Source organism: Cryptomeria japonica, chromosome 6 (assembly GCF_030272615.1).
Source record: "Cryptomeria japonica chromosome 6, Sugi_1.0, whole genome shotgun sequence".
NCBI lineage: Eukaryota > Viridiplantae > Streptophyta > Pinopsida > Cupressales > Cupressaceae > Cryptomeria > Cryptomeria japonica.
Window position 1 is genome coordinate 12,605,699 of NC_081410.1, and position 21,823 is coordinate 12,627,521.

The window sequence follows — 21,823 nt, forward strand, 5'->3', positions numbered from 1 at the left end:
GTGTGCTCACGTATTTCAAGTTGTTCTTTGGCACGAGACCAATGTTTTTTTCTTCTCTTCTGCGCTTGGTTTTCGAGTCCTCATGACTTTCTGTTATGATTTTTGGTCAATTGCTCTGCATATTTTCTTCTCCAACGCCTAGGGTTTTGTTACTGCGGCTTTGTCGAATTGAAGGGTTTGTCAACCTAGGTCTACTTTTGTCTTGCAATGACAAGATGTTCTTTCGCGTGATGAAGTGTTCTGTTGTTGCAGTTATTTTGTGTTCCTATTGCCATGTGATGTCTTAGTTTTTATTGGTGTCTAGTTTTGCAACAATTCATGGGGTACTCTTCAAAGTGAAATTTTTGAAGGGTTTTTTGTTTTTTTCCATAAAAATCAGTGGTGGTTTGAAAGATCCCCACTCAAATTTGATGTAATTTTTTCTGAGTTTGATGCTGCTGATTTAGGATTTGAGGAAGTTTTTTTTTAGAGTTTGGTTTAACGTTTTGGGTCCAATTTGTAGACACTATATTTGACTAGTATAAATTACTGAATTCTGATTTTTAATAACAGCAAGATAACAACTTTTCAGGAATTTTAGAATTAAGCCAAATATGCATACCCAGAGTCCAACGCTCAACTAGTGAAGGGTTTTATTGAAGAATTCAATGAAATCACAATATATGAGTATCCATTGAGATGCAAAGGCTCCAATGCACTTTATTTTCACCAACAATAATTATCAAAACAAATATTGAAAGAGATAGTGGAATCGCTAAGTCCCACGCTTGGCCTCCAGGCAAGATTATTGAATTTACTGAAAGAACAAACAATTTGAATCATAATTGACTCCTATGGCCTGTTGAGATCAACAAATCACTGTTGGAGGGTGCTGATCGTTAAATCTGCTTTAATTCCAAACCCTTTTTTGAGTAGTATGGTCAATTTGTTCAACCTACGACTTGCTCGATGGTACGACCAGCTAGGGAAATGGTATGGCTGGTGCTAAGAGTGGTACGACTGCCTTGAGGTGGTTCCAAACCCTTCAAATCTGCAATAAAAACTCTGATATCTACTTAAAATAAAATCTACTGAAGTTCCAATAGAAACCCTGTATGGATTTCTCTCAACTATGAACTGGGGTTTCGTCCAATTCACCTATCTCTAGGGAGTTTTCGTTCCCAGAAGTCTGATCTGCTGCTGAAATTCATCTCCAGAGCTCAAATCCCAATTCGCTGATGTAAAAAAATGAATCAAAGATGCTGAAGTGAAGTCACCTCATGTTACTTTATTGGCTCTTAACTCTAATTGTACCATTTATGATCCCAATGCTTTATTTTAATGAAGTTTATTAAAATAAACTCTCTTCTAGTGAGTTCGACCCCTTTGAGGGTCTTATTCAGCATTATGAAAGACCATTTTTTTTAAAACAACATTATGTTGCCTAGGGGTGCATGCCATGGGGGTACTTTCAATGTTTTATTTTAACTTTATAACTTCACCTTGTAAAGTCACATATATTAATTTTCTATTTTTAGCTAAAAGTGACTTTATAATAAAATAACATTGAGTACTCATAAAATAAGCCATCCTAGCGCAAACTACCAAGTAGAAGTCCCCACATACCAACACTGTCATCTCTTATCTACTGGATTTGCTTTCGGAGATGGATAATAAGCAAATCTTTGTACCTGAGTGATCATCTAGGAAAGAGTGGACACTAAAGTCCTCCCTTCCCAGAATTGCTTGCCCTCAAGCAATTGCAAAGCTGGATGTTGAACTATCGTCTCTCCTTCCCACGTGGCATCCTCTATAGGTAAGTCCTTCCAACGAACCAAATATTCTTAGATCACTCCTCAACCTCCTCTCCCTCATCTCAAAAATCTCAAAAAGATTTAAGATCACTCGGCCCTCCTCATCCAATGGAGGCAACTCAGGTGAAGAAACAATATGCTGTCCCAAAGCCTTTTTCAAGCAAGACACATGAAAGACATTATGTATCTTACTTAAGGCAACTCAAGCTCATACGCTACCTCTCCAACCCTCCTCAATACTCTATAAGGACCATAAAACTGGGGCTTGAGTTTTTTTGCCCCACTTCTCTTGAGTGTACTCTATCTGTAGGGTTGTAAGCGCAAGAAGACCATATCTCCAACCTCAAATGACCTTCAAATGACCTCTCAATCCAATGCCAATCTGCTTAAACCTTCTGCTAATTCTGGGCATGGTGAATGTTATCCTCAAGTGCCTTAAGGATATCCTGACTGTCCTGAAGCCAATCCCTAGCTCTAGGCGCTCTACTATCATATAATGCTAGATCATTATATCCATACAATGCTCGGAAGGGAGTCATACCAATAGACATGTGGTACAGAGTATTATAACAATACTCACCCAAATACAATCAATGCATCCATGCCTTTTGCTGACCCGAGACATAGTTACGTAGATAACCCTCTACCCATTTATTGACTATCTTTGTTTGTCCATCCGTCTGAGGATGGTAACTGGTGCTAGGAGTCAACTCTATAACTACTAACCAAAATAGCTCCTACCAAAAGATGCTCATGAATCTACTATCCCGATCACTAATAATTGTCTTGGGGAGTCCATGGAGTCTAAACACCTCCCGAAAGAATAGCTTTGCTACCTGAGATGTTGTAAAGTTGGCTACAATAGAGAAGTGTGCAAACTTTGTCAATCTATCCACAACCACATAGATGCAATCCTTCACCTAGACTCTGGGAAGACCAGTAATAAAATCCATCGATATACTCTCACACTTTTGCTCCGAAATAGGTAATGGTTGTAGAAGACTAGTTGGGAAAGTATTCTTTGACTTGTTTTGCTAACAAGTCACACACTCACGAACATAGCACAAGACATCATCCTTGAGACCCTTACATGAGAATCTCTTGTACCTACCTGTATGTCTTGAAGTAACTAGGATGTCCTGCTAGTGGTGTGTCATGGATGTTGCGTAAAATCTTATCCTTCAATTTCGAACCAGGTACTAAATAAATCATGTCCTTATAATATATCACATCATCAATCATCGTCTATTTGTCATCCTGAATCTGCCCGTCCATAATCTCACATGCAAACCGATTTTTGGAGTACTCAACTAAAAATTGAGACTTCCAATCAGCTAGAATCTCACTTAAGGAACAAAAGGTAGATACTGTTGGTGCTCATTAAGCTCTTTCTGCTCCAAGAAGTATTTCAAACTGTTGTGGTCGGTTCTCACCACAAACTTTCCACCCACCAAGTACTGACGAAACTTCGCTAAAGCATGCATAATGGTGAGCATCTCTTTATCATAGGTGGAATACAACCTCTCATTATGCATCAACTTCTTGCTCTCGTAAGCAATGGGGTGGCAATTTTGCATAAGAACCGCATCAATACGCTCTCGTGATGCCTTACACTCTAACACAAAGGGCTAAGAGAAGTCTAGAAGCGCTAAAATTGGACATGAGCTCATAACCTGCTTGAGCCTGTCAAATAGAATCTATGCCTCATTTGTCCATTTGAAAGCGCTCTTTTGTGTGAGATCTGTTAAAGGAGCCACAAGCTGTGAATAGCCTTTCACAAACCTACAATATCCACATAAGCCTAGGAAAGCCCTCAACTCTGAAATATTCCTAGGTGGTGGCCATTCAAGTATTGCCTATATCTTCTCCTAATGAACCTTCACTCCATTAGCACCAATCACATACCCCAAGTATAATCTCTGTAAGTCCAGACTCACATTTGAACATCTTAGCAAATACAAACTGCGCCTCCATGATACCAAGAACCTCATCCAAATGCCTTAGGTGCTCTTCCCAAGTCCTACTGTATATCAGTATATCATCAAAGAACACTAGCACATACTTACGCAACTGCTTATTAAATATATGATGCATGCACGACTAAAATGTAGCAGGTGTGCTAGTAAGACCAAACAGCATCACCAAAAACTCATAGTGCCCATGGTGACATCTAAATGCTGTCTTATGTATGTCCTCCTCCCGAACACGTATTTGATGGCATCTTAATTGAAGATCAATCTTTGAAATTTCATTGCACCATGAAGCTCATCTAGTAGCTCATCTATGCGTGGAATCAGATACTTGTTCTTGATTGTTTTCTTATTCAATGCATGGTAGTCAATGCACATGTGCATAGTGCCATCCTTCTTCTTCACCAACACTACAGAAGAAGCAAAGTGGCTAGAACTAGGCTTGATGTGCCCCATATCCAATAAATCATGAATGGTCTTCTCTATCTCATCCTTAAATGCCTTAGGATGACAATAGGGAGTAGTGATGACGGGCTTGGCGCCCTCCTCAAGTTCTATCACATGCTCAAAGCCACGATTGGGTGGTCTCCCAGGAATGGCTGCTCATCAGGTGAAGTAGGTGATTTGGAAGAAATAAAACATTGTGCCACCCAAGCAACGTCTCCATGTCTAAAGAGAGACTCCATCCTATGCGTTGAAACTACCATAGGTCCACCATCTGAAAGAGCCTTTAGCACAACTTTCTTGCCATTAGCCATGAACTCTAACTCCATCCTCTTGAAATCTTGAATATACCTGCCAAGTGATTGCAACCACAGGATGCCCAACGCTGTATCAATATCAACAATACCTACAACATAGAAATCATCAGTCAAGGTGTGATCCCCCATATGTATACTAAGTCGTGGAACTCTCCTGGTGCACCTCATAGTAAAACCATCTGCTACTATCACACTTAAATCAGAGAAATCCTTTGCCTGCAATCCACGCCTAGCCACCAAACCCTCATCAATGAAGTTATTTGTGGCACCACTGTCAACAAGGCAAGTCACACATTGTCCCTTGATTACCCCCTATAAACGAAAGGGATGGTATATGGAACTTCAGAAAGAGTGGCAATAGTAACATTGGATGTATCCAATGTATCATTACCGCCCAGCTCAACCTGTGGAGCATCTTGCTTAGCGTCACCATTGTTACCCTCAAAAACTGCATCCTGTATATGCTCATCATCCACATCTGAATAGACCTCAATGAGATGTGCTTTGCCTTTGCCAAGGCATCTATGTCCAGTTTCCCAAGGCTCCTTACACAAGAAGCATAGCTTCTTCCTCAACTCATTGTGTGTCTCTTGATCCATCCTAGGACGAGGTGGTGCACTCTTGTGTTGTGTAGAAGACCTCTAGAAAGGCTTGGAGGCTTGGTGCAAGGGCACCTAGGCTACCATCAAGCCTCTATGAGGAAAATTTTGAATCTTTTGTGTTTTGAGGTATGAAAGTTGTAAATAAGGTCTTTTAAGACCAAATGTGATGTAATAAGGTCATTAAGACCATTGAATGTTAGATTAAGTCCTAGTAGGGTCTTTTTGTTGATATTGCTCAAGAATTGTCAAAATTGTAATTTTGTGGCAAATATGTCTTAATAGGGTCATATATGGTATTTTATGATGCATGAAGGTATTTTAGTCCTATTGGGACCTATTCATATTGGTTGTGAGTTGTAAAAGTCTTGGTTTAAGTCTAGGTAGCATTTTTGGAAAAAATGTCAATATTGCCAAAATGTTGTCTAGGCAATTTTTGTATTGTAAGAGCAATTAGGAGTTGGTTGGTTGAAACAAATCCAAACGGTGATTATTTCAGTTGGGAAGCCTTAGAGGCATTCAAATAGGCCATTCCCACGTTGATTTGGAGGCTGGATGGATGTGGATGTAAACAAGAAGTAAAAATCAATAAGAATTTCATTGTTACCTGCACTTTTTCTGAGTTCTTCCACCGTGACAGTCTGATAAGAGACATTTTTATTGAGAAATTCATTCATTTTGCACTGATTGTCCATTGAAGATGAGAGAGGGATGAATTACCTCTGATTTGGCTTTTGTATCATTCAGTTTCATTGAGTTTTTAGAAAGATATCTCAAATTTTGTGAAATCAGTCCAAACCCTTACCTAGGGTAAACCGAGACTGCGTAAAATGCTTTTGTTTTGCTTCCATGTCAAATAAACCACTCCAAATGGGTGGAAATGCTTTGTATATATGTGCTTTCTATCTTCTATGTTTTGCAGGGTACCATAAAGCGTTTGGCACGTGCAATCATGAAGGAAAAGGACTGAAATTCACTGTCTCGGTCTGAGAACACTGTGTGTGCATGATTTTGGATGGTGTAAAGGCAACGAAGGTGTTTGGAAGGTTTGCAAATGAGGAGAGGGATGTGTGAAGGACCCCTTGACAAGATCCAAGTGTGTTATGAATAAGGAAGGCAATTAATCCATGGGAGTTTATGACTGTCTTGACCCTTTGAGTTGGCTGTCACAGTTTGACAGTGTGTTGAAAATCACTGCATTTATATAGTTAGAAGTGGATTTGGTGTTGGTTTGAGTGTCAAGGGTGTGGTAGGGTGGATCCACATCCTCATAGTTTGTATTTGAAAGTGTGGTAAGAAAATAATAGTCCATTCAAACATTACTGTCCCTGTCTACTACATGATTGTCCCAAAGCACATTTGACTGTCCTAATAAATAGTGTGTTGATTGTGAGTGAAGGGTAACTATGTTGGGTATGTTGGGTGGGTATAAAGTCAAGAGTAGGAGTGGTGTGAAGTCCTTGAAGGGAATTCCAAGAGTATATGTGGTTGGAGTAGTCTTTGTATGTTGAAATGGAGTTTGGAGTCCTAATTGGGTATGGTGTTGATGAGTGACTAGTAGTGAGACTTAAGGTGTTTGAATGTTGGAGGGTTTGGATTTGGGTTCATACATGTTGGTGAGGGTTAATTGAACATGTTCCAATGAATGGTTGAGGGCTAAGAAGCATGAGTAAGGTTTTGATGTATTGTACCTTGTGAGTACTAATAGCCTTGTGAGGAGTCCTGTGAGGTTTAGAGGGTTATCACCTTATTGTATAGGTGAGTTGGGAGAAAGATCTCCCCTATTGGTTGAGTTCCTTGGATGCTTTGCATCAAGGCCCCGAGAAACTTTCTATTCTGCTGATAACAAGTATATGGTGGTGAAGTCTCAAGGTCCAAGGTAGTCTGAATAGCCTCATGTAATGTCTTAGGCTGAAGAGCTTTGACCAATCTGCGTAATTTGTCATGTAAACCTTCAATAAACAACATCACCACATGTCTATCAAGCATCTTTGGAACCATAACAACAATACATTGAAACTCATTAATATAAGTTTCAACATGTCCAGTCTATCACAACAGTGCAAGATCTCTGTAATACAACTCAACATCCTTATAGTCAAATATGGCAATCGACCGCTCAATAAACCTAGTGTAAGAATGAATGAGCCCATGGTTTTGGGTAACCAAACCATGGTGCCACCAATCATACCACACCCTCCAAATGTAGAACTGCAAACTAAATAGCCTCATCTTTAGGCATCGACTTAAGTGAAAGGTAGATATCAAGTTTGTGCACCCAGGCTCATGCACTGATCTTCCCACTGCCATCAAAGGAAGATAAAGTGAGCTTACTTAGTAGCTCACTTGAGGTCATTGTTTTGCTGCTGTCTAGGCTATCTATCACTGCAACTCCTCGTACTGTCTTTGCACTGTAGACAATATTGATGTAAAGGGAAGGCATCCCTAACATGCTATGGTAGGTGTGCCCACTCATCGCTAGCCGCCATAACCATATCTTGAACTCAATGCCCTCCTGTGGGTCTACTGGTGGTAGCTCATCTCTAGGAGGAAAATGAGGCTGCATGGGTCTGTCTGCTGTCCGTGTGTGAGTCCTGTCATGCCTAGGGGAACCAAGAGCATTGTCAATCGATGAAGGGGCTCTACTACTCCCATGGATGCCTACAACTGAAACAAACTTGTCAATCTTGTGATGCCCATCACACCTGTCATGTCTGCCATGCCTATCCCTAGGCTGATCCAAATCCAATCTATGTAGAGTATCTTGAAGTCTGTCTAATGCCTGCACAATCTGCAACTGTGAATTAGCAAACGTTCTAAGTAACTCATCAGGATCAGGACGATTTTGTCTCTCCTCATGTTGGGGAATTTAATTACCCTTAGGTATATCACCCATACCAAAATCTAAATGTCCTTGTGTTCTTCTGGGAGTATATTATTTGTAAGGCCCAATCCTTCCCGGATGCATAGAAATAATCAGAGGACCCTCAAGATGGAAAGATCATAGTTTTGATACCATTGAAAGATCCCCACTCAAATCTGATGTAATTTTTTCTGAGTTTGATGCTGCCAATTTAGGATTTGACGAAGTTTTTTTTTAGAGTTTGGTTTCAGTTTTGTTGCCAATTCTGGAATGGGGTTTATACATGAAACATATGCCAATAAACAACGTTTTGGGTCCAGTTTGTAGGCACTATATTTGACTGATATAAATTACTGAATTCTGACTTTTAAGAACAGCAAGATAACAACTTCTCATAAATTATAGAATTAAGCCAAATATGCATACCCGGAGTCCAACGCTCAACTAGTGAAGGGTTTTATTGAAGAATTCAATGAAATCATAGTATATGAGTATCCACTGAGATGCAATGGCTCCAATGTATTTTATTTGCACCAATAATAATTATCAAAAACAAATATTGAAAGAAATAGTAGAATCACTAAGTCCCATGCCTGGCCTCTAGGCAAGATTATTGAATTTACTGAAAGAACAAACAATTTGAATCACAATTGACTCCTATGGCCTCTTGAGATCAACAAATCATTGTTGGATGGTGCTGATCATTAAATCTGCATTAATTCCAAACCCTTTTCTGAGTGGTATGGTCTATTTGTGCAACCTGTGGCCTACTTGATGGTACGACCAGCTAGGGAAGTGGTACGAATGCCTTGAGGTGGTTCCAAACCCTTCAGATCTGCAATAAAAAATCTGATGTCTGCTGAAAATAATATCTTCTGAAGCTCCAATAGAAACCCTATATGGATTTCCCTCAACTATGAATTGGGGTTTCGTCCAATTCATCTATCTCTAGGGAGTTTTTGTTCCCAAAAGTCTGATCTGCTATTGAAATTAATCTTCAGAGCTCAAATCCCAATTTGTTGATGTAAAAAAATGAATCAAAGATGCTGAAATGAAGTCACCTCATGTTACTTTATTGGCTCTTAACCCTAATCGTACCATTTAGGGTCCCAATGCTTTATTTTAATGAAGTTTATTAAAATGAACTCTCCTAGTGAGTTCGACCCCTTTGAGGGTCTTATTCAGCATTATGAAAGACCACTTTTTTAAAAACAACATAATGTTTCCTAGGGGTGTATGCCATGGGGGTACTTTCAATGTTTAATTTTAACTTTATAACTTCACCTTGTAAAGTCACTTTAATTAATTTTATTATTTTTAGCAAAAAGTGACTTTATAATAAAATAACATTAAGTACTCATAAAATAAGCCCTCCTATTGCAAACAACCAAGTATAAGTCCCCACATGCCAGCACTATCATCTCCTATCCACTGGATTTGCCTACGGAGATGGATAATAGGCAAATCTCTGTATCTGAGTGATCATCTAGGAAAGAGGGGACATTACATGGTTTTGTTAAATTTTGTAACGTCGGTCGTACTATTTCATGCTTTCGATATATATATATATATATTTTTTACACCGTTCATGGTATCGGGTGGTAAAGCGATTCTCAAACAAGTCGCACTCCTTCCAATCGGGTAAGTAAATGGTGACTAGTTTATATACTGTGGTGAGAGGTACGTAGGGAAGAGATGTGTCTTCCCACGTGGGAAGACATATCTCTTCACTACGTAACCCCTCATCCAGTTATATAGCATGCTTACATTGAGGAGGATGGACACACCGAAATTAATAAGTGTTGTGCATCTTCAAAACACGCTATAGCAGATAAAATACAACTTTCAGATCATATCTCCATCTCTTCTATTTTGATCACAAAATTTTGAAAGAATTTAACATGGTATCAGAGCCAAGTTAAGGAAGATCATATTAAAATTCTGTAACGATCTCATAAACTTTCACCAGGCTCTTACTAAGATCACATTCCCATAAATCTAATGGCAACCGGAGTTAGGTTTGAAGATAGATTAGATGGAGCATCAAATTTTGTATCTTGGAAATTCAGGATCATGCTTGTTTTGAAAGAAAATAAAATTGACTCCCATGTCAAAAGTGAAATTCCTGAACCCTCTGATTATATAGAGAAAATTCAGTGGAGCAAGGACAGTGAGAAGGCCCTTAAGATAATTGTGGATTCAGTAAGAGACCACATTGTACCAGTTATTTCTAGATATGAGACGGCCTTTCAAATGTTCAAAGCACTAGCTGACATTTATGAAATTAACAACACTAGCAGGGCTCTCACCCTAAAGAATCAACTACACCATATAAAGATGAATAAAGGAGAAACAGTTACATCCTGTTTCTTGAGGATCACTGAGCTTAGGGATCAACTATCCACTAGTGGACATCTAGTAGACAACAAAGAGCTTGCTATGATGGCCCTAAATGGACTTCCTACCTCATGGGAATCGTTCATTCAAGGAATCAGTGCTCGTTCTAAATTTCCCAAGTTTGATAGATTGAAAACTGATTGCATTCAAGAGGAATCTCGGCTTGTCACAAGAGGAATAAAGCAAAACAATGGTAATGAAGACATTCAAGTTCTAAACTCTAATTCCCACAAGAAAGGAAAGAAGAAGAACTTTAAGAGAAAGAGGGACAACAACTCAAATGGGAAGAGGTCTTCAAAGAAGAAGAGAGACATTTCTGAAGTACAATGTTTCAGATGTGACCAATATGGGCACTATGCGATGAAGTGTCCAGACAAGATCAAACAACAAGCTTCAATGGCAAAAATTAAGAAAGGGAGTAATTCCGAGAAGCTAGTCTTCTACTCAGCCCTCTCTAGTCAAGTCACCTCCAGTTTCAACACATGGGTGATTGACAGCAGAGCATCTCGACACATCAATGGATTTCGTAAGCACCTAGATACACTCGTGGAAAGTTCAAATGAAGAAGTGACAATTGGTGATGACTCAAATTATCCAATTATGGGAATAGGAACCCACAATATCAACCTAAAGTCAGGCATATCCCTACAACTGACTGGAGTTCTATTTGTACCTGGTATAAAGAGAAACCTTGTCTCAGTTTCTGCACTTGAAGATAAGAGTTACAAATTACCCTTTATGGAAGGAAAGGTACTTGCTTGGCCAAAGAACTCCACCATCAAGAAAGCCCACACCATTGGAGTAAGACAAGGGAGCCTCTACAGACTTTGCACCACTCCACCTCTAGCTTTGATTCATGAGACTCCAGATTTGAATGAACTTTGGCACAAAAGATTAGGGCACCTTCATTTCCATGCCCTACCTAAGATAGAGAAGATGGTGATCGGCTTACCCAAGCTAAGTCAAAAATCTGAAGGAGCTTGCAAAGGGTGTGCCTTGGGAAAGAATACTAAAGGGTCTTTTAATTCTAGCAACAATAAATCCAAAAATGTATTAGAATTAGTTCATTCTGATTTATGTGGACCCATGTCTGTACCCTCATTAGGGGGATTTTTATATTATGTAATATTTGGAGATGATTATTCTAGGAAGACCTGGATATATTTTCTGAGGTACAAAGAGTCTGAAGAAATCCTTTCTAAATTTAAGGAATTCAAAGCTCTTGCAGAAAATATGACAAGTAAGAAAATATAACCTTAAGAATAGACAATGGGGGGGATTGTTTAAAGATTATTGTTTAAATGTTGGGATTAAGAGGGAGTTAACTGTACCTTATAACCCACAACAAAATGGGGTAGCTGAAAGAAAGAATAGGACTATAGTAGAAGCTGCTAGGGCTATGTTGTTTGACCAAAATATAGAAACCTCATTTTGGGCTGAAGCATCTAGGACAACTGTGTACATTCAAAATAGATGTCCTCATTCTCTTCTTGACAATAAAACCCCTGAAGAAGCCTTTACTGGCAACAAACTTGACATAAGTCATTTCCGGATCTTTGGGTGTCCAGTCTATATTCATGTCCCCAAAGAAAAGAGGTCAAAGTTAGAACCTTTTGGAAAGAAAGGAGTCTTTGTTGGGTACAGTGAAACCTCTAAAACCTACAGAATATACATACCTGGTCAAAGACAAATTGAACTAAGCAAAGATGTCATCTTTGAGGAAGACAGAGTATTTAGGGGGTCCAAAAGATCTAATGAATTAGAACACCAAGATCCTCCTACAAGCTTGGATGAGGATTCCACCCCTGAAGATGTTGAGCATGAAGTTCAAGGCTTACCTTGAGAAGAAAATTATCCCGAAACTAGGAAGAGACCACTTTGGGCTAAAAAGATGCTTCAAAAAGCTGAAAATTATGCTGCTCCAAAGGGGACCTTCAGAGAAAGTAAGAGACCTAACCTATTTTCCAGTTATACTGCCTTGATGAGTGACATCATTGATGCAGAACCTTCCTGTGTTGGAGATGCGCTCAAGCATCAAGTTTGGAAAGATGCTATGTCAGAAGAGTATCAGTCAATTCTGAAAAATGATGTCTGGGATATTGTGCCTAGGCCTAAAGGCAAATCTGTGGTATCTTCTAAATGGCTCTTCAAAATCAAACATGCAGTAGATGGCAGCATTGAGAAGCACAAAGCAAGGTTTGTTGCTAGAGGTTTCTCACAGAAAGAAGGTATTGACTATGAAGAGACATTTGCTCCTGTTGCCAGATACACTTCTGTCCGAGCAATTTTGTCTATTGCAGCATCTAAAGGATGGAAAGTCCATCAAATGGATGTTAAGACTGCTTTTCTGAATGGTAAGATTGAAGAAGAAGTTTATTTGGAGCAACCTGAAGGTTTTGTGATTCATAAGGCTAAATCACATGTCTGCAGATTAAAGAAAGCTCTATATGGACTGAAACAGGCCCCCAAAGCTTGGTATGAAAGAATTGATCATTATATCTTGGAATTAGGGTTTTCCAAGAATGAAGCAGATCCAAATCTCTACTACAAGGTAATCAATGGTAAATTATTAATTCTATTCTTTATGTTGATGATCTAGTAATCACAGGAGAGGATAATTGTATTTCTCAATGTAAGAAAGAATTAGCCTCTGAGTTTGATATGAAAGATTTAGGAATTCTTCACTACTTCCTTGGATTGGAAGTTTGGCAGCAGGCAGATGGTATAATCCTTAATCAAGGAAAATACACCATTGATATACTCAAGAGATTTGGAATGATGGATTGTAGATCCATGACCACACCTATGGAGACAAATCTGCACAAACTAAAGGAAGCAACTGCAGAATCAGAGTTTGCAGATCCTACCCTCTACATACAGATTATTGGATCTCTGATGTATTTGGTAAACACAAGACCTGATATATGTTATGTTGTTAATGCACTAAGTCAGTTCATGTGTGAACCTAGGGAAATACATCTTGTTGCTGCAAAACATATTCTGAGATATCTTCGAGGAACTATTGGTTTTGGTCTGAAGTATAAACATGTTGCTTCAGTTTAGGATCAGGAATGATCTCATGGATATGTAGAAAACAGTCTTCAGTTGCTCAGAGTTCTACAAAACCTGAATACATTGCAGCCTCCATGGGAGCAAGAGAAGTATGGCTTCAGAAACTGCTTGTAGGACTGTTTGGTCAGCCCTTAAATCCTACTGTCATCAATTGTGACAATCAGAGTTGCATCAAGCTTTCAATGAATCCAATATTTCATGACAGGTCTAAACACATTGAGATTCCTTATCACTATGTTCGAGATATGGTGGAAAGGAATGTGATCCGACTGAATTATATTGGTACAGGTGATCAGATTGCAGACATTCTTACCAAGCCTCTCTCCAAGATCAAAATTGAACACTTTAGAGATAAACTTGGTATGGTTGAAAATGTTATTTAATTTTGAGATAGAGTCTCATTTATTTTGATATACTAATATATTTAAAGATGTTTAGTGTGTAAACTCTTTTATTTGTCATGTGTGTGACTCCATGACTGCATGGGCCTTTTGTGAACATTATTGAAGGGTGACGACTTTTCAATAATGAAGACCTGTTTCAAATTGATATTGTAAGGTGACGATTTCACAATTATCAATTTAACTATCTTGATGGATATCATGTGACTTGATATCTGTGGACATGTCATGATAGTATATATATCTCTAAGACATTATGGTAGATATCTGTTGGTTGATATCATTAAATAAACTATAATTATGATAGAGATCTTCATGGTGAATATTAGGAACATAATATTCGTGGACATGCCATGAAATCATTATCAGTATGGTAGGCATCATGTGACTTGATGCCAGTGCACACACCTTACTTGATAACTATGAGTTATGGTGAGTATCATGAGACTTGATATTCATTGTTGAACATATCTTTGAATATCACTATGGTGTGATATCTCCTCTCTTCACAATCAATGGATGAATCGTGATGTTTTCTCTAACATGGAATGTGTCCTCCCTAGTTAAGAGGGAGTGTTAAATTTTGTAACGTTGGTCGTACTATTTCATGCTTCCGATTTATATATATATATATATATAAATTTTTTACATCGTTCATGGTATCGGGTGGTAAAGCAATTCTCAAACAAGTCGCACTCCTTCCGATTGGGTAAGTAAATGGTGACTAGTTTATATACTGTGGTGAGAGGTACGTAGGGAAGAGATGTGTCTTCCCACGTCGGAAGACATATCTCTTCACTACGTAACCCCTCATCCACTTATATAGCATGCTTACATTGAGGAGGATGGACGCACCGAAATTAATAAGTGTTGTGCATCTTCAAAACACGCTATAGCAAATAAAATACAACTTTCAGATCATATCTCCATCTCTTCTATTTTGATCACAGAATTTTGAAAGAATTTAACAGGTTTTGCATGATTTTTTCCGCAAAAATCATGGTTTCTTGCAGTTTGTTCTTGGGTCGTAGTACTCATCTGGAAGAATGGAGGGTTTGCCAATTTTTTCCTCAAGATCGTTGTTTTAGTTTGAAAAGCTGCTCTCGGTATCTTTCGCTACAAGGAGGGAAAGCATTGTTACCCAATTTCTCATTGGACGGATTGCAATAGTTCAATAGAACCAAGGAGGGTCTTAGCAGCAAGCTCTTGTTGCAAAGTGTTCTGAAGCGAAGGGGCCAGCCTTCAATGCTTTTGTGACCAAAAGACCTTTTGTAGGGTAGTTAGTACGATGACCATTAAGGGAGGGTGTTAAGATAATATTGTAATGTTTCTATAACGGTCATCTTTGATGTTTAGTTTGGATTCAAAAACTTTTGTTTTTGTCTTTCATGTTTCTATTATCGATCGTTTCCAATATGGAAAGATCGTCTCGTTTCTCTATTTAAGGGGTCTTTTGTATCCTTTGTAAATATTGAATATCAAATTATCATTTCATTAGTGTTAGGCACTAGTACCACTTATCGAAAAAATTTGAGTTCTGATGTTAGAAGGAGGCATTTGCGGGGACATATTGGACTATGTACCCTAGATAGGCTCCGAACTAAAATCCACTTTGTCCAATATATAGAACCAAGAATCTGAAAGATAAATCATTTGAATGTTTTGTATGTTTTATAAGATATTTTCATATATGTTCTCAAAGCTTGTAATGAGTAGTTCTCCAAGAACCTAGCTAGTTTGGAGTAAATCTTGTATTTCTGGGTGAAAATTTGTGATAGCATTTCTGCTATAGCAATATCCTGGTACGTTATTGTTCAAATTCATTGATATTGAATAAAAAGACACCCCCATAGGTTCTGGAGAACTTAAAGTGAAGATAAGAACAATTCTGTTGTCTCCTGTTCGTTGGCCATTGATCTGAGAGTCTTGAGCATTAGAAATGGCTATTCTATGGAGATTATCAGGCAATCAGTTTGAAACACCAACATGCCCTAAAAACAGTATTACTTTACGCTTTTGTTTGATATGATATTTCAAACACCATAATGTTGGAAGACGGGCTATAAGAAAACAGATGTATAAACTGAGGTTTTGCCACCATATAAACAATTACAAACCTTGTTGAAAAGTGTTAAAATGCCTCATATTATACGAATCAGGATAGGATAAAAAATCTCTTCTTTGTATAATTTGAATTGGTTAATCATTCTATTAGAATGTAGAAATTTAAATATCATCAGAATTATGACAGATAATGTTAGAAGTTCATGGTAAGATGTCTTAAAGAAACATGTTTGATTGTGGGTATTAGATTCCGTGTTTGGCTTAAATACAATTAACTCTTATATTTGAGGTGATTTCTTTCTTGTTTTGAAGGAAAAGAGCAGTTTTTTTTTGCACTGGGAAAAAGGTGCTAGCCCATGCTATTATATGCTACAATATTTGAAACACAACAAGGCTTAAACATGGGAAACATGGACAAGGATGCATAACATTTGGGGCTTACTACCCTTGAAACAATGAAACCTTACCAAAAGCTGTCAAAATACTCTAGTTTGTTCAGCTCTGCAGGCTTGAAATGTGCTTTTCCTACACTCAATTCTGAGCAAAACATGCTTGTCACTTGATTGTGATTGGATTTCATAATTGTCCACTTAGTTGTGAAAAGCTATGAGGAGGCCACATTTCAAGTATATAGATCAGCTTCTGAAATGTAATTGGTGAAATGCTTTACAAATTTCGATTCAATTGCTATGTACAATCATCATTATAACAGAAAGCTAGGTTGTTAGAGAAGGTTTATATTTGAGGTTTTGGAGTCTCTCACATAAAAGGAAGAGGGAAAAATGGTAAGGAATGTCTCAAAATATTTTTGGTGTTTATCGTAAGCTATGGTTGGCTACAAAAGGTCTAGTGGACAAGAGAGACATAGTATTTGTCAGTGGAGTGCCAATGATGAGGTAGTAGGTCCTAAAAGAGTCAATGAGATGAATCTTTGTCATCAATATATGCCTTATTGTGAAGAGTAACATCATGCTTATTTATAATGTAGAGTTTTCTAAGAAAAATACTGCATTTATAGGATGCTAAGTTATTAGACTTGCCTTGGGAATCGGGGTCATTGAAATGTGGAAAAAAATCAAACCAAATCCTCATTCAATTCGTTATCCTCACTGATATTTTTGTGTTGTAGATTTCAGAAATTTTTGTAAATTTAATAAAAATATGTACCATTTCACACCTGGAGACTGTAGAATTCAAGTAGCAGACATGCAGTGAACCTGTGTTTTAAGTTTTAACTTCTTTTCCTTGGATCAGTCAATGGTTCAGGTTGTCAATGCTAATTGAAGATGTTCTTTATATATTTTTCTTACAGGTGACTGTAATTTGTCAATGCTGCAAACTATACATGTGGGTACAAGAACAATGGTTGCTCTTGCCCTTGCTGAATTGCCAGGAAATGCTGCAGATTGGATTTTAGCTATGGGAGGACTTGACAACAAGGTTCATCTATATGTTAGTGAAAGGAGGGGGAAGGTCAGGCTACAATTTTAGATTTGATTTAAGTTCTTTGAACTTTACAGTTGTGTCTTTTGTACTATATTTGCTGGTTTGTAGAAATAATTTTATTTGTTCAATCCAGTTTGTACCTGCATGTGAACTGAAAGGCCATCAAGATTGGATACGCAGTTTGGATTTTTCAATTCCTACAATAGCTGAGGAGAGGATGGAGATTTTTGTTACAAGTTCCTCCCAAGATAAAACTATTAGGATATGGAAAGTATCATTTCATAGTTATTTGAGTGAACATAAAGAGGAGGCACAAAGCATCCAAAGTGTTAGTTTGAAAACATATATTGAAGGACCCATGTTTAAATTGGGCACATCTGTATGGCAAGTTTCTCTAGAATCTCTTCTTGTTGGACATGAAGATTGGGTATATTCTGTAAGTTGGCAACCTCCTTTGAAGATTTCTATTGATGACAACAATGCTTGCTGGATACAACCTCAGAGTATTTTATCCGCATCAATGGACAGGACAATGATGATATGGAGACCTGACAGGAAGACAGGAATCTGGATCAATGATGTTACAGTTGGAGAATTAAGTCATTCTGCTTTAGGGTTTTATGGGGGTCTATGGAGTCCTAAAGGAGATGCCATTTTGGCTCATGGATATGGTGGATCTTTCCATCTTTGGAAAAATGTTGGTCTTTCAGTTGAAGATTGGCAGCCTCAGCTAGTTCCGTCGGGGCATTCTGCAGCAGTATTAGATCTGGGATGGGCTAAATCTAGGCAGTTTATACTGTCAGCCAGTCATGATCAGGTACACTTCAATTCCTATATTTTTATTTACGTTGGATGGTAATTTCAAGTTTTAATGCTTAAACTCTGCTATTTTTTTGGCATCTCACTTATTTTATGTATTATAATCTTCAAATCTTGTTTTTAAACTCAGTTTCAGTTCAGGGTTCAAGCAAAATAGTGTGGCAATTTTTTCCAGGGTATGGTATAGCTGTACATATATTAAGATTGTATTTAAACAAGGTTGCACGGGTACGGGGGTACTTGGAGACTTTGGAGACTGGTGCTGGTACTGGTACGGCTATTTTTTCAAAATAGGAGACGTGGGTACTTGGAGACGCCAATTTCTTTTAAATATAATTTAATAATTTATAGAAATTCTGAAAATATAATGACATTGAACATTAAATATAATATAATAATTTAGTAATGGCTGTTGCAACGTTTTAAGAAATCCTTGTGACCTGCATTTGTTTTGAGCATTGTTTTTTTTTCCATTTGTACTACATTTTGATTGTTTTGTTGCTTGTGTTTTGTTTTTTTTAACATTTAAGGTTTCCTTTTTTTGTTTGGCTTGGAGACGGTGGGAGACAGGCGGATACGTTAGCGAGAAGTCTCCTCTCTATGGAGACGTTTCCAACGAAGTTTCCGGTGCGGGAGACGTGCCCAAGTCTCCGGTACGAGTACCCAGGGGCTTGGTACGAGTACCCATGCAACCTTGTATTTAAAATACTTACAATTTGTAAATATATATTTTTTAAATAAATAAGCAATTTATACTTTTATATATGATAAATTAATTAATAATAAATAATAAATATATTTTTTATGTATTAAATTAGTTAAGATTAAATATTAAAAATTGATCAATATTAATAATAAATATATTTTTTATGTATTAAATTAGTTAAGATTAAATATAAAAAATTAATCAAAAATATTGATCAACATAGCAAACATTAAATGCATAGTTAATGTTTGGTTTAATATTTTATAATTTTTATGTATTTCTATTCAGATTCATAGTGTAAAAATATTAATTAGCTAATTAGCTAATTAGCTAGACCAAAGGAAACAGAAACAACCCAAACAGAAAAGGCAATCAAAGTGCCTGAAGATATGAATATAATTCACTTCCTCAATAATGAGTGTGGTGCATTGGGGGGCCATATATTTCAATAGTAAGATAATCTGAAACCTGGGGTATCATTGCAGGAAAATTGATGAATTGTGAAATTATGGAATACAAACTTGCACAGATATTCACTGTTTTGCTATGGCTTTCAATTGCTAGTGCAAATAATGAAACAAAACGTATATGATAGCTAATCAAATATGCAAAACTCACCTTCATTTCTCTTTAAGTGGAAATAGATTATGTGGATTTAGTGCTGACATAGCTTCCAAGCATATTGACTAAAAGTGTGTGATAAATTCAGGAAAAACACTAGAATGACATTGTGGAATTTGACTTGTTTTATTTTTCACAATGTTAAAATTTGCCCTAGCTATCAAATGTTTTAGATGTTTTTTTTTAAATTCCTGTAGTGAGCATCTTGTCCGTGGACCAGACCCTGCTCCTGAACCCTGTTCAATCCTGTGACACCCAAACTTTGTAACATAGTTTTTAAAGAATAATTGTTTTTTCACATAATTGATCATGTTTGTATGTGTGGAGAAATGACTAGAAGATTGTGTCTTAAATTTTGTTTGTATAGACAGAGTGTCACATGCTCAAACATGGAAGTGATACCCCCATGGGTTGTGTGGTTTAATGGGGCTAAAATCAAGTTAACTCAGTTAGATCTAGCTTGAAGGCACACATTTACTTCCTATAAAAGAAGGAAGGAAAGAGAGAAGCATGCCCATAGAAATTGAAATTAGAAGTTACAATTATAAAGTGATATGGTAAAAAAGATACCTAGGAGTCAAAAAATGTAGTCTAACATTAAAATAATATAAATTAAAAGCAGGGTGAATCTTTATCTATATGAACCAATTAGGAATACAAATATCTCTCTAATAAACAAAGAGCTGATGCAGACCAGAACTAGATTCCAAACCTGGAGATCAACACCATCATGTTTGCATCAAAGCTTAGAATAGAAATTGAAAGTAGAAGTTAAAATAAAAAATTAATACAGTTAAAAAGATCTCTATAAGTTAAAAATGGTAGCCTAACATTAAATTAATATAAACTAAAAGTAGGAGTCAATCCCTAGGCATACGAACAAACTACAAATTCAAGTATTTAGATAAGGGAAAGATTCCCCAAGGAAACAAAGAACTGGTAAGGACCATAACCAGATTCCAAGCTTGGAGATCAGCACTGTCATCTTTGCGTCCATGTTTGGAGTAGAAGAAGAACTAATATGATCATCATCATTCATCACCATGTTGGCATTAATGACTTAGGTTACTAGGTTGGACAATGTTGGGAGGCAGCAATGAATCTCTCTAGCACCTCTCCTAACATAAACTTTATTTTGTGTTACATGTGGTCACAAAATGCACGTCAACAAGACACACCTCTAGGGAATCCATCATTGAGTGTACATGGCATCAGAATTGGAGACTGGGCACAAAAAAGACCTAGATAGGTGACGAGGATAGGACACACTAAAGTAGGGGCACAAACATGAGATGTAAATTGGCTTGGTGACAATTTACAACGCTACAGCTTGTAAGTCAAACATAAGTCATTTCTACCAAAAAAGCACAACTTGCAAAGGGAGCTTTAAATATCACTCACACAAATCTATGTGAGCCATCCTAGAAATCATACAACATCCTTAGTGCAAGGTACTTCTCATTATTAGTTAACAATTTCTCCAAGAAAAAGTTTGCATAGTTTATAGAAAAGAACTTTGATTGCTTTGGAACCTTAATCAAGTTCTAAGCATTGGTTGAAAAATAGAAAGGAAGGTGGATCAATATATTGTGTTTAGATAATGGAGGTGAGTTCACTTCCAAGCAATCCCAAGACTACTCTGTGAAGGAAAGAACTCAATGATTTATACCCTCATACACCCGTGAACAAAATGAGATTATTGAGAGGAGAAATTACACAATCATGAACATGACCTAGTGCATGATGCACAACAAAGACATGTATACATATCGGGGTAAAGCAATAAACATGATAGTGTGTCTACAAAACAAAGTCAATGGAAGGGAGTTATTTGTCATGCCCTAACTCCTTGGTAAAAATTATAATATGCATAGCCTTGTTTAAATGGGTGTGAAACTCCTTGAGCTTGTCAAGACTATGCTACCAATTGATGTTTCCCATCTATGCAATGTTTTCACCATCCTGGTTTTAGAGGGAAGGAGTTGAGGGCTTTTGCTTTGAAGTGCTCCACATAGAGATTAACAATTATTGAGGATAACGGGGAAACCATTGACACTCCATTTGACTTCTCATAGCAAACAAACCTGAAAATGAAGAAGGGTGATCGAAGGCAAAGCTCAATTAGAAAGGCAATCTCACTGTTATTATCTCAAAAACTTATCGCAACAATTTCATACCAATCTCCCTCCTTTACAAATGAGGGGGGTCGCCCCTTTATATAGGCCTCAAGCCTTGGCTACATGCAAAACCCTAATTAGGGTTTTCCCTAAAAGATTCTCACACATGATGCAACAAGCTGGGAATCAACAAT

General features: G+C 37.4%; 1 protein-coding gene across 4 annotated transcripts in view; it reads left to right on the forward strand.

The window, feature by feature from the left end:
- LOC131069738 (elongator complex protein 2) overlaps positions 1-21,823 on the forward strand; it is a 123,187-nt gene that overhangs the window by 34,637 nt on the left and 66,727 nt on the right. For all 4 annotated transcript variants that reach the window (XM_058005290.2, XM_058005286.2, XM_058005279.2 and 1 more), the window contains 2 exons: positions 17,233-17,393; positions 17,500-18,183. In XM_058005290.2, coding sequence (XP_057861273.2) covers positions 17,233-17,393; positions 17,500-18,183 — 845 coding nt within the window. The remainder of the gene's footprint in view (positions 1-17,232; positions 17,394-17,499; positions 18,184-21,823) is intronic.